Raw genomic sequence first — 14,733 nt, forward strand, 5'->3', positions numbered from 1 at the left:
AGAACAAGTAGGCAAAATCAGTGAGGGTATAGAAGACTTGAAAAGCTCTAGCAACCAAATTGGCCTAATTGACATTTATAGAACACTTTACCAACAACAATAGAATATACATCTTTTTTTTCAAGTGTACACCATCATCCATCAAGATAGACTATATTCTGACAATAAAGAAAGGCTCAATAAATATAAAAAGATTCAAGTCACATGTTCTATGACCACAATAGAATTAAATTAGAAGTCAACAACAGAAAGAGATCTGGAAAATCCTCAAATATTTGGAAACTATACAATACATTTATAAATAACCTATGGGTCAAAGAAGAAATCAAAAGGGAAATTGAAAGTGTTTGAAATGAATGAATATGAAAGCACATATCAAAATTTGTGGGATGCAGCTAAAGCAAAACAATATTTTTAAAAAGGGAAATTTATGAGACTAAATCTCTATTTTAGACAAGAAAAGTTTTATATTAATGACTTCAGTTTCCACCTTAAAATGCTAAAAAAAAGAACAAATGAAACACAAAATAGTCAGAAGAAAGGATATAATATAGATCAGAGGGTAAATCAATAAAACAGAAAATGTAAAAACAATAGAAAAATTATGTGAACAATAACTTGTTCTTCAGGAAATCCATAAAATTGATAAATCTCTAGATGGGGAAAAAAGAAGAAAATTATCAGTATCAAAGAGAAGTGAAGTCACTACAAATTCTACAGATATTAAAAGAATAATATGAGAATATTTTGAACAACTTTATGCCAATAAATTTAACAACTTAGATTAGAGGGACAAATCCCTCAAAAGACACAAATTTACAAAGTTCACTCAACAAGAAATAGGTAACTTGAAGAGCCTTATATCTATTAAAGAATTTAAGTTTGTAGCTAAAAACCTTCCTGACTAATGGGCATCAGATATATCTGGTACATAAAACTTTAAAATATTTTGGAATTCAAATGATATAAACCAGAGGCAAAAAATTCAAATATTTCCAGGTGCCAGGTAAATAACATAAGTGAATGATGTGGAATAATTACAGGAAAAAACAACTGCCAAAAATACAATCTAACTTTATTTTTACTGAACCATGGTATATATAGAAATGCAACAACATAAACATATATGATAGCAAAGATTTTATTTTAAATTAAACATAAAAACTTAAAGTCAGTATGTAATTATTAATTATTAACTTTATTTCTTGTGGGTTTTTCTTGGCTCTTCTCTGGAATCAGAAACCTGATTCCTTTTCTTCTGCCCTTAAATATTAGTATTTTTTGTGTTTCCTATGGCACTGTGGACAACTTAAAATATTTTACTTTGACATCAGCATTTAATTTTCTACAGATTCATAATGGAAAATAATTATTGACATAAGTAGGCACTTCCAAATATGGATAGAATTCTTGCACAAAATGTGCTCTTCCTCTCTTTACTTGGGTGGCTTCTTCTCATTGTTCAGTTCTCAGAATTAAAATTTCTTCTTCAGAGATGCCCTCTCTCCATTATCTCTTTCTTCTGTTTTCTTAATAGTATTTTTCTTACTAGTAGCTACACTTTTCTTTGTTAACCTGATACTCATCTTTTCTCCTAGCCTGTAGTTCAATGGGTGCAGAGTCTCAGTTTCCCTCATCATTGTATAACTTAGTACATAAACTGCCTCAGGAGTTCCACAAACAATTGAAGAAACAGTGACTAAGCTCTGGTCAGAGGGTAGGACTGATAGCTGTCACGTACAATTTTCTTGGTCAGTGATGATTTGAGACCGAATTACATGCCTACTCCAAACGGAGAGAGATAGAAAGTTTTTTTTTTTAATTATTTTTTTGGAGGGCAATTTAAGAGCACTTATCAGAGTTTAAATAGGACACACACTTTGACCGAACTCTTGGCCTTTCAGAAATATATTCTGTAGAGACTTACAGAATGCATACCTTTTAAAGCAGCAATTCTTTTCCTAGACATTTAGCCTCAAGGAGAAGTCAGACAAGTACCAAATATGTGCTGAGATGCATTCTCATTACGATGTTATTTGTAAAAGCAAAAAAACAGAGATTGGAAATGAGCTAAATGTACTTCAAAATTATTTAAATAAGTTTTGGTATAATCATCAATGAAATGCTATGCAGGCATTAAAATTATAACTGTAGTTAGTTACAGTTAAAAATAACAGTGGAAATAAATCTACAGTATATTATTGTTAAGTGAAAAAAGTTTAAATAATATGTATAAAATAATCATTCCCCTTTTTTCTTTTTTGGTTAAAAACACAACTAATGGTCATATATGTGGGTATATATATGGTCATGCCCAGAAAAACATCTAGGAGAATATATAGAAAGTTGATCACAGTAATTATCTCTGGCTAGTGGAATATCTAAATTCTTTTTGATACTGTTTATTGTTACAAGGAATATGCATTAATTTTATAATAATTTTTAGAACTAATAAAGATTTCTCCATTTGTGAAAAATATTTCTTAAGAAGATTATCTCTCTTCTCTTAGAAATAAATTTTAATGTCTCCCATGCCTTTCAGTCAGAAATTTCTTCCAATTATGGGGTGTTTCACATTGATGAGAAACGAGAACTGTTTTAAAAAAAAAAACATTGACTTTTATTTCTCTTACAACATGATCCAGAACATATTTATGCTTAAAACCTTTTTTTTTTTTTTTTGGTTTATTTCGCTGAGTATTAATAATTGTTTTGAAGTTATGATTTTGTTATCAGGATCAATTTGCAAACTTGATTTCATTTACATTTGACTACATCAGTATTTGTTAAGTGAATTCAAATAACTAATTTAAATAACTAATTTGTATGGTATTCCATTTGCTGTGTATAACATAAGCTCTGTATAAAAGGTGAGCCACCATCCCACCAACAGACGATCAGCTAATCACCCTGACATATCATGCTGTGTCATATGGGGTCTTCATTTCTTTAGCAACCACTTCCAGTAAGAGCTGGATCACTGAGCTAGATAATAGTCCAGCTAGTTTACAGTTTCTTTCCGTGCACGGATCAATCCAAACAGCCTGATGGGATCATCATGAATGTTTTCCTCTATTGCCTGGCTTTCTGGTGGGAAACTGTCCATCAAAGTGGTCTTAGAAAGGTTGATATCCGTTGCATGTACCTGCCCATCCTCATCCTTGTCTGACGAATAAGTTTTCTGTTTCTTGGGCTTTCTGCGCTTCCCCTCACAGCTGTGATCTAGTGAGGCATAGAACACCTTTGCTTCAGTTTCCTAGAAAGAAAGGTATGTTAATTCTTCATTGTTAGCCATTCTTTAACTTTGATGACCTCTGGGTATTTCTAAGGCCTATAAAAAACACACAGCTTGTTTTCTGGGCTTCAGCTACCTTATTTGCCAAATTTGTCAATTAGGATGATAAGACTTTGGAGTGGAAAACACTTAAGTGAACTTTTTGTGTGTGTATAGTTGTATTTCTTTTTTATACTCAAAATATACATGAACCTTGTAGATGGATTTTTACCTGCCTCTCCCCCTGCCTTCACCTCAGGGAGTGCTTGCCCTATGTTTCGCCTATCAAGTAACAATACTGATTTGTTAAACTGGGAACAAAGCATGATAGGAGGGAATTTAACCAATCAAAAATCTGCTTTACATATGTTTAATACTTGGTCATTTGATGGTACCCGCAAAACTCCCAAATTTTTCTACATTTTTGAGACTCAGAAGTATAATGTTAGGGACTTCCCTGGTGGCGCAGTGGTTAAGAATCCTCCTGCCAATGCAGGGGACACGGGTTCGATCCCCGGTCCAGAAAGATCCCACATGCCGGAGAGCAACTAAGCCCGTGTGCCACAACTACTGAGCCTGTGCTCTAGAGCCCGCACGCCACAGCTACTGAGCCCATGTGCCACAACTACTGAAGCCCGCATGCCTAGAGCCCGTGCTCCGCAACAAGAGAAGCCCGTGCACTGCAACAAAGAGTAACCCCCGCTCGCCGCAACTGAGGAAAGCCCACGTACAGCAACAAAGACCCAACGTGGCAATAAATAAATAAATAAATAAAAATTAAAATCGTGTTAAAAAAAAAAAGAACTATATGTGTTTGCTACATTATAAAAAAAATAGTATAAGGTTAACAGTGTCCATTTAAATGACTGGCATTTGGCAAGAATTGCATTTCCCATTTTCCCATTTTCTCCTTTTTTTCCTGTTTTTTTTACTTCCTTCTTGCCTACCTGTCCCCAGATCCTGTTTGAGTTCATTTAGGTTGGTCTTGGAGATATTCATTTGCACAAGAAAGCCTGGTAGTCCTCTCTGGCCTAGAGCTGCGTCAGTACTAGAATAAGAAGGGCAGGAGCCTAGAGAAACTTGGGGAAAGCAATAGGCCTGAAGACAAGACCTTGAATTTGGTGTTTGAAAGTTTAGGATTGAACTCCAGCTCTGTAATATACTGGTCATGGGACCTTGGGCAGTTTTTGTTTGTTTGTTTTTAACTATTTTGAGCCTCTTGCTATAAAATGAGAGTACCTATCTTACAACATTATTAGCAAATAGAGATAATATGTAGTTGAACAGTTGACCCTTGAACAACCTGGGGGTTAGGGATGCCAACCCCTTGAACAGGTAAAAATTCACATATAATTTTGCAGTCAGCCCTCCATTTCCGCAGTTCCGCGTCCACAAATTCAACTAACCCCTCACGGTGTAGCGCTGTAGTATGCATCTGGTGAAAGCAATCAGCATTTAAGCAGCCCTGTGCAGTTCAGACCTGGTTTTTCAAGGTTATCAGAGCTGTAGGCTAAATTATCAGAGTTGTAGGCTAAAACTTTAGGACAGCTATTGAATAAACCAAAATATTCTGTGTGAAGGATTTACCATTCAGAGTAAGCCAAAGGTATATCAACTTGTGGAGTCTAGGGTAAAAAAGCAACATTTGGATTAACAAAACCCCTATGTGTGGATAAGCTTCTCCCTGTAGGCACTTGTTTTCATGCTAAAAGTTAAATGTCTTAAATCTTCTCCACCAGGCAGGGGGATGGCTCTATTTACAACCTCTCTTGTATGTTTGTCTGACTTTTTATTTGTAAAATAATCATTTCTGGAAAATTGTATAGAAGATGGGTAACTTGTATCCTTGCTTGAGTCTCTACACTCTGCCAGTTAGCCCATATACTGTCTTCAAGTTATCTTCCTAAGGCATAACTTCAATATTTTACCATTCTGTCTCAAAAATTTTAGCCTAGAATCTGAATTTTATAGCATGGCATTCAAGGTTTTCTATGCTTATACTTCCACACTTTCTATTTTGATTCCCAGTACTCCCCTGCATAAACTCTCTATTTCAAGCAAACTGGCCATTTCTGCTTCCTGAATACACCTCAAGCTTTTCAGACCTGCTTTGCCTTTGACTAGATAGATAGAGAAGATGTCAGTGAAGTTAGAAAAATAGCCAAAAGGCACTCAGTAATACAAAGGGGTGGATATCTTTTTCAACTGTCCAGCACTTTGTTCTATTCTCTTTCTTTGATAAATTCTCCACTTTCCTTTAGGAAATTTCCCTCTTCTATCTGGTCCTGGAGAGCCTATCAATCACAATGCTGTACTCCAAGCTCAGCACAGGATTAAGCATGCGACCCAGGCTGGAAAAAATTACACTACCCATCCTCCTGCCAACAGAAGTTGGCCCAAGTGTGGGCATGTGACTTCAGTAGAGCCAATTGCATGGCATCTTTGGGACTGAGGTACAGATGCAGAAATAGAAAAGATATCTTTTTCTGGATTTGGGAGGAAGAAAATCTGAGTCTCCAGTGGCTTTCCCAGCCTCAATGGAACAGTCTGTTGGTAATAGAAGAGAATGAAGTCAGTAACAGAGAAGCAGGGAGAAGAAATGGAGAGAGCCCTCATATTCAATCATTTCAAAAACAAAAGACACCATTTCATCTCCCAGTTACATGAGCCAGTGATTTCCCTTTTATGCTAAACTGGTTTGAATTGGGTTTTTGCGCTTATAACTGAAAGCAAATAATGTATGTCTGGTCAACAACTGGTCCACTTTATCAAGTCCTGCAGAGTTCAAAGAATGAGAGTCCTGAGAAAGGACCACAGTGTGTACGTGTAATAGTCATTTGTGACTTCCAGAGTGTTGTTTTATTTGAATAGATGGGTGGAAAATATAGACAGGGAAAAAAGAATTTGTATCTATGAAAAGAAATGGAAACCATGGAGGAAAGTAAGAACCAGTTTAGGAATTAGAGAGAAAAACAGGTTGAAGTAGAGCTTTGTTGTTTTATTTGTTTTTAAATATTGCAGAGATTTGTATATATTGGTAGGTCACTAGTAATTCATTTAAAGAAAGAAATGGAGACAAATTAAATAATTGAAGGTGCAAGATCTTGAAGGAAATAGGAGAAATACTCAAGAGCACAAGTAGGAGTATTGGCTTTGGAAAGAGGAGAGGTTGCTTCTGACATAGGAGGGAAAGGAGGGATAGGTGAGAGGTTTTAACATGAGGATAAGAGAAGAGAAACAAGTTCACACTTGCATCCTTCAAATTTTTTTTAAGACATGGGAACTCTCATGAACTCATTTTATCGTTAGGTTTCCTGATCATCTCTTCCTAGTCAATAGTAGACTTAGATACTGAAATTACAACTTCTGAACTGTACACATCATTTTCAAAGGGCAAGAAACTTATTCCCTTTTCCAACAAACACTTTATCCATCAGGCTTTATTGCATTATGTTATAGATTCTTTATGCTTTTGTAATTGACCCAAGTAACTATGTATCATAGTAGCTAATGGGGTAGTGTTTTTGATGATAATGATCATTCTAATAAAATGGAATTGAGCAAATATGAAGAGATGACTTCTGGGTGGGATAAATTGGGAGACTGGGATTGACATATACATGCTACTATATGTAAAATAGATAACTAATAAGAACCTACTGTACAGCACAGGGAACTCTACGCAATACTCTGTAATGACCTATCTGGGAATAGAATCTGAAAAAGAGTGGATATATGTATATGTATAACTGATTTACTTTGCTGAACACCTGAAACTAACACAACATTGTAAGTCAACTATACTCCAATAAGAATTAATTTAAAAAACCAAAGAGATTACTTCCAATTTGTGAAATTAAATTTGTGAGAAGGGTGAAATAGAATGAAGACTAATCTCCTTAGAAGTGTCTTTAAATATATAATTTATAGAATAGCAGACTTTTGAAGATATTTTAAGGCTTTGCACAATTTCCACTTGAGTAAAAACCAGATGCAGCACAAATAAAGCTGGCCTGTTTAATTTATATGTTTTAAACAGCAACTTCTACTCAGAATTCTCAGTGCTTTTATAACTAAGGTGCTGTGAATCTCTGCATTTCAGGTGGTGTAGTTATATTTTAACCTTCTTTAGAGGTTTTCTCTTTATTATCATGAATATTACCATGAATTTTGAAGATCATATTATAACATGCAGTTTTTCATATCTTTTATCTAAAAAATACATTTAAAATTAATTGAACATCACATGACAGATTTGCCCATGAGAGGACGACTTTACATTTTGCTTAAACCTCACCACATCTTGGTTTCTTAATAAAAATTTCAAGAATTTGATTTTTTAAGGGATTCATATAAAGAAAAAGAGAAATTCTATCTTAATGGGAAGTTTCCAAGTTCTGACCCATCTTTGGGAGGAGAGTATTTTCTATTAGGCAGGACTAAGTTTGGATTCTGTCTCCCCACTCAGTTTCTGAGTCTCTAGGTTAAGTTTTTCATCTTTTGCAAGCCTCTGTCAGATGGGAATAATCGTGCTGTCTCCCTTATAGGAATCTAGAAAGATATGCCTATAAAGCACATAATACAAGCGTGACATGTAACAACTGCATAGGAAATGCTGGCCCTATGACTGTTTCTAGGGAATAGCACAAGAGCACATAATAAAAGGGACGAGATCGGGAATAAGAAAGAACCATTATAACTGAAATTTGTAACATTTCAGCCTCACGTATGCTAAGAATCGTGAATGGCAGTGCTATGTCTGAGGATGCTGAACTGATTGTGGTAGTAAAAAGATAAACTACCCATTTCTTCTTGGGCTTTTCTGTTTCTACTTAGGCTTTAGTCCTGCCTATCTCCACACAAGCCACGTGTAAATCTCTTGTCATAAGACCTTAGCCATAGGACTTGTATCAAATTTACACTCATTTTTTTTAATAAAACAGAAGTATGGTCTTTTATAATTAGTTGATTTATCTTTTCACTAAAGGTCTCTTTCTCCCCATCCGCCATAAATTCCCGACATCTAGGTCTTCTGAGAATTCTGCATGTGTCAACTTTTATATTTATTTCTATGATACATGTCATTTTTTTCACTCTGAAAGAAAAAGCTTAACTTATTCTTTAGGAAGAGAATCCACTTTTCCCTTGAAATCTACTGCCTTTGTAGTTGTACGTAATTTTGACTCCTTAAGTGTAGCTCTGAGTACTATTTATTTGCCTTCGAGCTTTTCATTAGAGCTCAGGCTCCAGAGGTTGACACCGATTCAGAATGCAAAATTTCTAACAGGCTGCTTCTGATGTTTATCAGAATGTGCTGTTTTTATGCTCTTGAAACATGCAGCTGTGCTATGACCTAGGTTGAACTTGGCCCCTGATACGGAAAACAAGACTGACCTGTGAAGGTGGGGCGGCTTCTTGCAGTTTGCTCACAGATCTCTCTGGCCGGGCTTTCATTTGTTCATAGCAGTTTTCATCCACTGGTTCTTGGGAGTGGAAAAGAGATTTACAACGGAAAACTAAAAAAATGCTGGCATGAATAAAAATACACGACCCAAACAACATTTAGCTATAAATGTGAAACCTTCAGGGATCATTTGACTAGGCTTTTTTTGTGAAGATACAAAGAGGGAAGGAAGCACAAACTGCTCTGCAGATCAGACTGTGGAGAAGTCTGTTGCCCTACAGCATTAACAATTAGACAAAAGAAGGTCACTTGGGATAAGAACGAGATCATATTAATTTCTTCATACCATTGTAGGACATGACACTCTCAACTTAAACTACCATTTAGATGTTATTGAGATCCCACGAGTTAAAGGATTGTCTGTGTTCCCTTTAAGCGTGATTACAAATGGTGCAGATGGCATAAAGCATAGAGCACATATATTGATGATTACGATTTGGTAATTTTTTCCATAAGTAAGACGTTTTACTAAGAGGCCTTCTTAACCTTACATACCATTTTTGAAAAAAGAGGGTTTAGATTATGTTTGTCGTCCCATAAATCAGTGACAGGACAGTTCAGCCAGACTGTTTTGAGGGTCTGGGGTGTATACTGCTGGTACTAAGTACTTGGGGGTTTTTGTACCATGTCCACCAGCCAGCAGACCTGCACTTATTTCATCCTGTGGGGATGCTTACGGAATCATCCGTACCTTTCTTTCCCCAGATACTCCTATTTAAAAGGGAGAAGAAGGAGAGCAGACCTGGCAGAGATGTGGATTGCACCAGTTTGACCCCATAGATAAAAATATATGTTTACTATAATACAAGGTACTTCAAAATCATTCAACCCTTTCTGAAAAGCAATGCAGAGAACTGGCCCATAGGGTGATGTTTCTCAAAGCATGGATCATGGAAAACATGCATTAGAATCACCTGGAAGCCTTGTTAAATAGCAGGTTCCTGAGCTCTATCATGGAACTACTAAATCAGAACCTGTAGGAGTGACACCTGTGCACATTAGACATGGCGACTGCAGATATGGTGGGCTTTGAGCCACCAGAATACATAAGAAATTAAGTCCTCAGATATTACAGGTGGGTACCAAAATTCCGCAAGGGGAAATGGGAGGGAAAATTATTTTTAATAGTCTATTCCTGAAAAATAGTTTCTGATTCCTCAGAGTGCAGAGTTTAGAGGACACTTTACAGTGGGGGGAAAGACAAAAATTAAATAAATTCTTGACTCCTGTGTGTAACTTTAGGAGATTCCATACTGTTTTGATATATAGAGATTCAGATAAGTTTAGCCCATTACTGGAAACCTCTGTGTTCGAGACTCAGAGATCAACAGGAATTAACCCCCAAGTCTCCTATCATGAATTAAGTGAACTTCTTACAGGGCAAGGATAGCGTTAAATCCTAGTGTTACTCTCAACAGCTTCTCTCATCAGAGCGCTGGAATTAGATCACAGCTGTTTGTTTTGAGGCATTTAGGGGCATTTTATTTTTGGGATGGCTGGGATATTTCAAGTTATAAGGGATGCTGGGAATTGAAGAGTACTTGTTACAAAAGAACAAAAAAAATGTATAACCCACTCAGTGATTGTTTGGCGCTTCTCTTTCCCTGCTTGTCATCAGTGTAAACCTAGGTTCTCTAATTTAAAAGAACCAGTTAAAACAAGGGAAACCAGAGAACATGTTCTTTGTTCCAAATTATTCACTGTAGATTTGCTTTTATATACAGAGCATAAAGCACTGTTTTCCTGGGTCATTTACTGTTCTAGAAGTAGCTTTATTTCATAGAATTCTGTGTGTGTCAAAATTCATGGTAATAGAGTCTTCCGGTATTCTCATTACTACTAGAGTAAAATAAAGAGAATATAGAAAAACAGGATGTTGATTTACACTGAATGTTGCAATATGATTTATGATATGCAGCTTTGGAAATATATGCTAAATGATATGCTAAAAATACTGAATTTATGGTTACCATTGGAACATTTAAATGTGACTGTGACAAAAAAATAAGCTACCTCAAATTCTTTGTGGAATTAAGTGGGGTAATTGATTTATAAATAAATTTAATTTCTGGAAAAATAAAACTTACCTGGGACCACATTATCTAAGTTACCATAAATTGGTGTGTCTTCAAGATCATACTCATTTTCCCTATAATAAGGAAATAATTTGCCTTGTTAGAATCTACTTTACACATAATTCAAAACTAATTTCTCAGCTAAATTCAATATTGGGTAAATTATTGCGTGCTCTTATTCAGCCTTGACCACCCAAGGTAGATAGGCAAGTAAGTGAGTAAATGCAAGTGTGTATGCGTATGTGTGTATGAATTTGAAAAGATGTGTTTTGGACCCTCTTTTGGGGAACAATAATAGCAAATACTTATTTAGCACTTGCTGTGTGTCAGATACTACTTGAAGTGCATTATATATATATTCATTCATTTAATTCTCACGACAATTCGACCAGATAGGCACTACAGCATTCCCACTTTATGGATAAGGAATCTGAGGCACAGCTTGGTTATATAATTTGCTGAAGGTCACAAGACTAGTAAATGGCAGAGCTGGGATTAGAACCTAGATTATCTGTGCTCTAATCTATACATTGTACTTCCTGTTTATTTGTCAAGAATAGCACTCTGAACATACCTCTAGCACTCTGTTTACTAACTAAATATTGACAGTGATGATTAAAAAATAAGAGGCCAGAGAAATATCGTAGACTCAGCTTGGCAGATGCAATATAATGATTGATCACCTATTACGTCCAAATACTGTGCTGTTTTACATGCATTACATCAAAAACCGAGGGACATTCTGCAGAAATATTATTATTTTCCACTTTACAGATAAGTCTGAGATTCAGGTAGATTAAAGTATTTTCCCTAACCTTATGTGTAATATCAGCAATAAATAACAGTTGTGAAAGCTTTTCTTTATGCCAGTGCTCATTCAACCCTCAGGACAACCCTATGAGAAGCATTTGTTAAAAATCCCCATTGTGCACATAAGGAATTTGCAAGCTAGAGAGGTAAATTGTCAAAAGACACATAGACAGTAACTGTCAGTGCTAGGATTGTAATGCAAGTCTTGTCCTAAAGCTCTGAATACTATTTGCTCTTGATGTTTGATTAACTTTCCTTATAGCCTCATCTGAATAATCCTATTAGGATTACAGTAGACAACCTACCATTGTCACCAGACAGTGACAATGGCCCTGGTGACCAGCTTTCACAATAGCAGGTTGGGGACAGAAGAACATTTCAGGGAGTAAGAGTGGCATTTCATAAAACAGCAGCAAATGTTTTAACATTGAGATTACATATCACTGAGAGCTGGAGGGAATTGCATCAGAAGGAAAAAGAACTCTTATCTCAAGGCAGAACACCTATACTACTCCCATGCTTCTGAAAGAAGACAGTATATGTAAATAGTAAGTAGGTATCGTTAAAAAAAAAAAAAACAGATCAAATGATACCTGTATGAAATGATTTGAAAATCCAGATGCTGGCATGTATTTCACTTATCTGATAACAAAGAAACTCATCCATAACCTTTCTTTCCATTGGTAATTCACTACAGCTTAATATTGGGATATGGAATAGTCCCTGCTCATGGTTTTTCTCTGGCTATACAGAGAATATAATAGCAAAAGGTGAAGAATTTTTAATGACAATCCATCCATTTTTTCCTAGCCCACACAGATAGCAGATACAACCTGCAAATGATAAATCATGTCCAAAAAATGAACATCATTTCATTCTCTATGAATGAAAATAAGACGTGATTTATGATGCAGTGCCCTGTGTCTACAGGCAGGTCTCAAATGATTAATCATCGCAAATAAACTATTATAAAGAAGCAGTTGCCTAACCAACAAATTAAAAAGTATGTCTTTACTTGGCAGTGCCAATAGCTCCAGCCTAATGCAAATATCTAATAAACTTCAAGCACAAATGTTTGGCAGTGTTTTATGTTGAAGATTGATTACTATTAAAATAAATTAATAAATATGCCCAGAGGCTAGTGCACCTCTGAGTTTTTGGGCCAGAGCAGATTCTCCATTGTTCTCAACATGTCTGAAATGATCTTCTAACTAATCAGCACATTTACTGACATTCCAGATTTAAAATAATATTATTGCATCTTTTACTAGGGTTCAAATTTTCTACTTTCACATAAATTTTCTCTAGTCTCTATTTTTAAAGTTTGTATTTATATTTTATTATTATTTTAATTGTGAGTCCTTTAAAGAAAATGCCTCAAATACTTTATTATCTAAGTAGATTAAATAAGTAAATTCAATTTTTAAAAAATCATTACTTCTGTGTGGGTGATTTTGGACATAAATCTCTGAATTTCAATTTCCTTATTTATAAACAAGGATATTAAATTATTTAATCCCTATTGTTCTTTTCAGCTCCCAAATTCAATGACATAAATGTAGGGTTCCAATATCCAAATAAAAATGAAAGATTTCTGTAAAACTAAATAAAACTATTTTAAGGGGCTGGGAAATTGTAAGATTGATAAAAAAAGAGTAAGCTTAGGGTCTATCAGAAGTTGTTTTTGCTAAGTGTTAACCTGATTTGCTTAGTAGACATTTCTTTGAATAGGCAGATATATGTTTGGGCTTCACCAGTGTATAAATGTTACTGAAAGCCATGAGAGAGGATGAAATGACTAATGGAATGAGTGTAGATAGAGAAGAGGTTCACTAGACCGAGCCCTGGGCACTCTGTTGTCGAAGGTTCAGGAACCAGCAAAGGAGAAGAAGCTGCTACTAATTGAGGAGAAAAACCAAAAAGGGGATGGCCCAGAGTCTGGAGAAGCAAGTGTCTCAAGAAGTAGAGTGTCAATGTGTCAAATGCTACAGATGGACCACGTATAATGAGACTAAGATTTGCCATGTAGATTTCATTGGTGATCTTGACAAAAGCTGAGTCAGTGGATTATTGAGGACAGAAGATCGAATAGAATAGGTTCAAGAAAGAAGAGAAGAGGAAGAGAAGTCAGCAAATATGGACAGAATGTAGATGGCACTTCCAAGTTTTGCTATAAAGGGTGCAGAGCAATGGAGAGGTAACTATAGGCAATCTAATATCAAGGGAACTTTTCTTTTCTTTTTTTTAAAAAAGATGTCAGACAGTACTGTCTGTTTATATACTGATGGGAATGAGACAAAAAGGAAAGAAAAAGCAATAATGAAGGAGGAGAAAAAAGGGAAAGTTGCTGCAACAAGGTGTTCCTGAGTATATGCTCACTAAATTTTTACTTTCTCTGGCAGGGACTGTGCCATGGGTGTAGGTTTCTTGAATTTGGGGTGAGTGGATATCAAAGATAGACCCTTGGTCCAAGAGAAAAGTGTAAACCCCAGCAATTTTTGTATAACTAGGGTTAGTATGGCTAGGGTTAGCTAAGAACCAGTAGTATTTCCTATGAGGGGGGAAGTTAATGGACTCTCAGGCAATGATATCTAACATTAAATTTTTATTCTCTTGATCAGTGTTCAAATGTCCTTCTAATGATGTCTACTTTTTTGTAAAGTCAGTTAAACACAGGAGCTTATATTGCCAGTGCTTTGGAGCCCTTGAAAAGAAGAGTCTTTTGTCAAAGTTTGGGGGAAAGGAGACTGGAAAGATCTGCCAGCATGAAGAATTCTAAACAAGATGGGGAAAGAAAACTAGAGCAGTGACACAGAGCTAGGGGTACCCAAGAGGCAACCAAGAATAAGGTTTTTGGAACCTAGAAGCACATTCTGGGGGATTCCCAAAAATACTTAGGTTAGGGACTGGACTTCTTGCCTTCGCACAGGATTGGAGCTTGGATTATGGTTACTTGTACATTAAAACAAATAAACAGAAGGCTGGAAAACATGGAGATACTTTGGTTCCAAGTGTGGCAGTGGTCACAGTGAGGGCCTCATCTGCATATCTACCTGGAAGTATGAGGCACCAGGGAAGGCTACCCAAGAGTTCTATTGTCATCAGGATAC

General features: G+C 35.9%; 1 protein-coding gene across 1 annotated transcript in view; it reads right to left on the bottom strand.

The window, feature by feature from the left end:
• Positions 1 to 2,472: 2,472 nt before the first annotated feature.
• Positions 2,473 to 14,733, bottom strand: part of LOC118894708 (T-cell receptor-associated transmembrane adapter 1) — a 34,511-nt gene continuing 22,250 nt past the window's right edge. The window contains exons 4-6 of the mRNA XM_036851171.1: positions 10,826 to 10,887; positions 8,669 to 8,757; positions 2,473 to 3,256 (exon numbers count right to left, since the gene is read on the bottom strand). Of these exons, the coding sequence (XP_036707066.1) occupies positions 3,002 to 3,256; positions 8,669 to 8,757; positions 10,826 to 10,887 (406 nt within the window). The 3' untranslated portion in view covers positions 2,473 to 3,001. The remainder of the gene's footprint in view (positions 3,257 to 8,668; positions 8,758 to 10,825; positions 10,888 to 14,733) is intronic.

The sequence above is a fragment of the Balaenoptera musculus genome, chromosome 4 (assembly GCF_009873245.2).
Source record: "Balaenoptera musculus isolate JJ_BM4_2016_0621 chromosome 4, mBalMus1.pri.v3, whole genome shotgun sequence".
Taxonomy (NCBI): domain Eukaryota; kingdom Metazoa; phylum Chordata; class Mammalia; order Artiodactyla; family Balaenopteridae; genus Balaenoptera; species Balaenoptera musculus.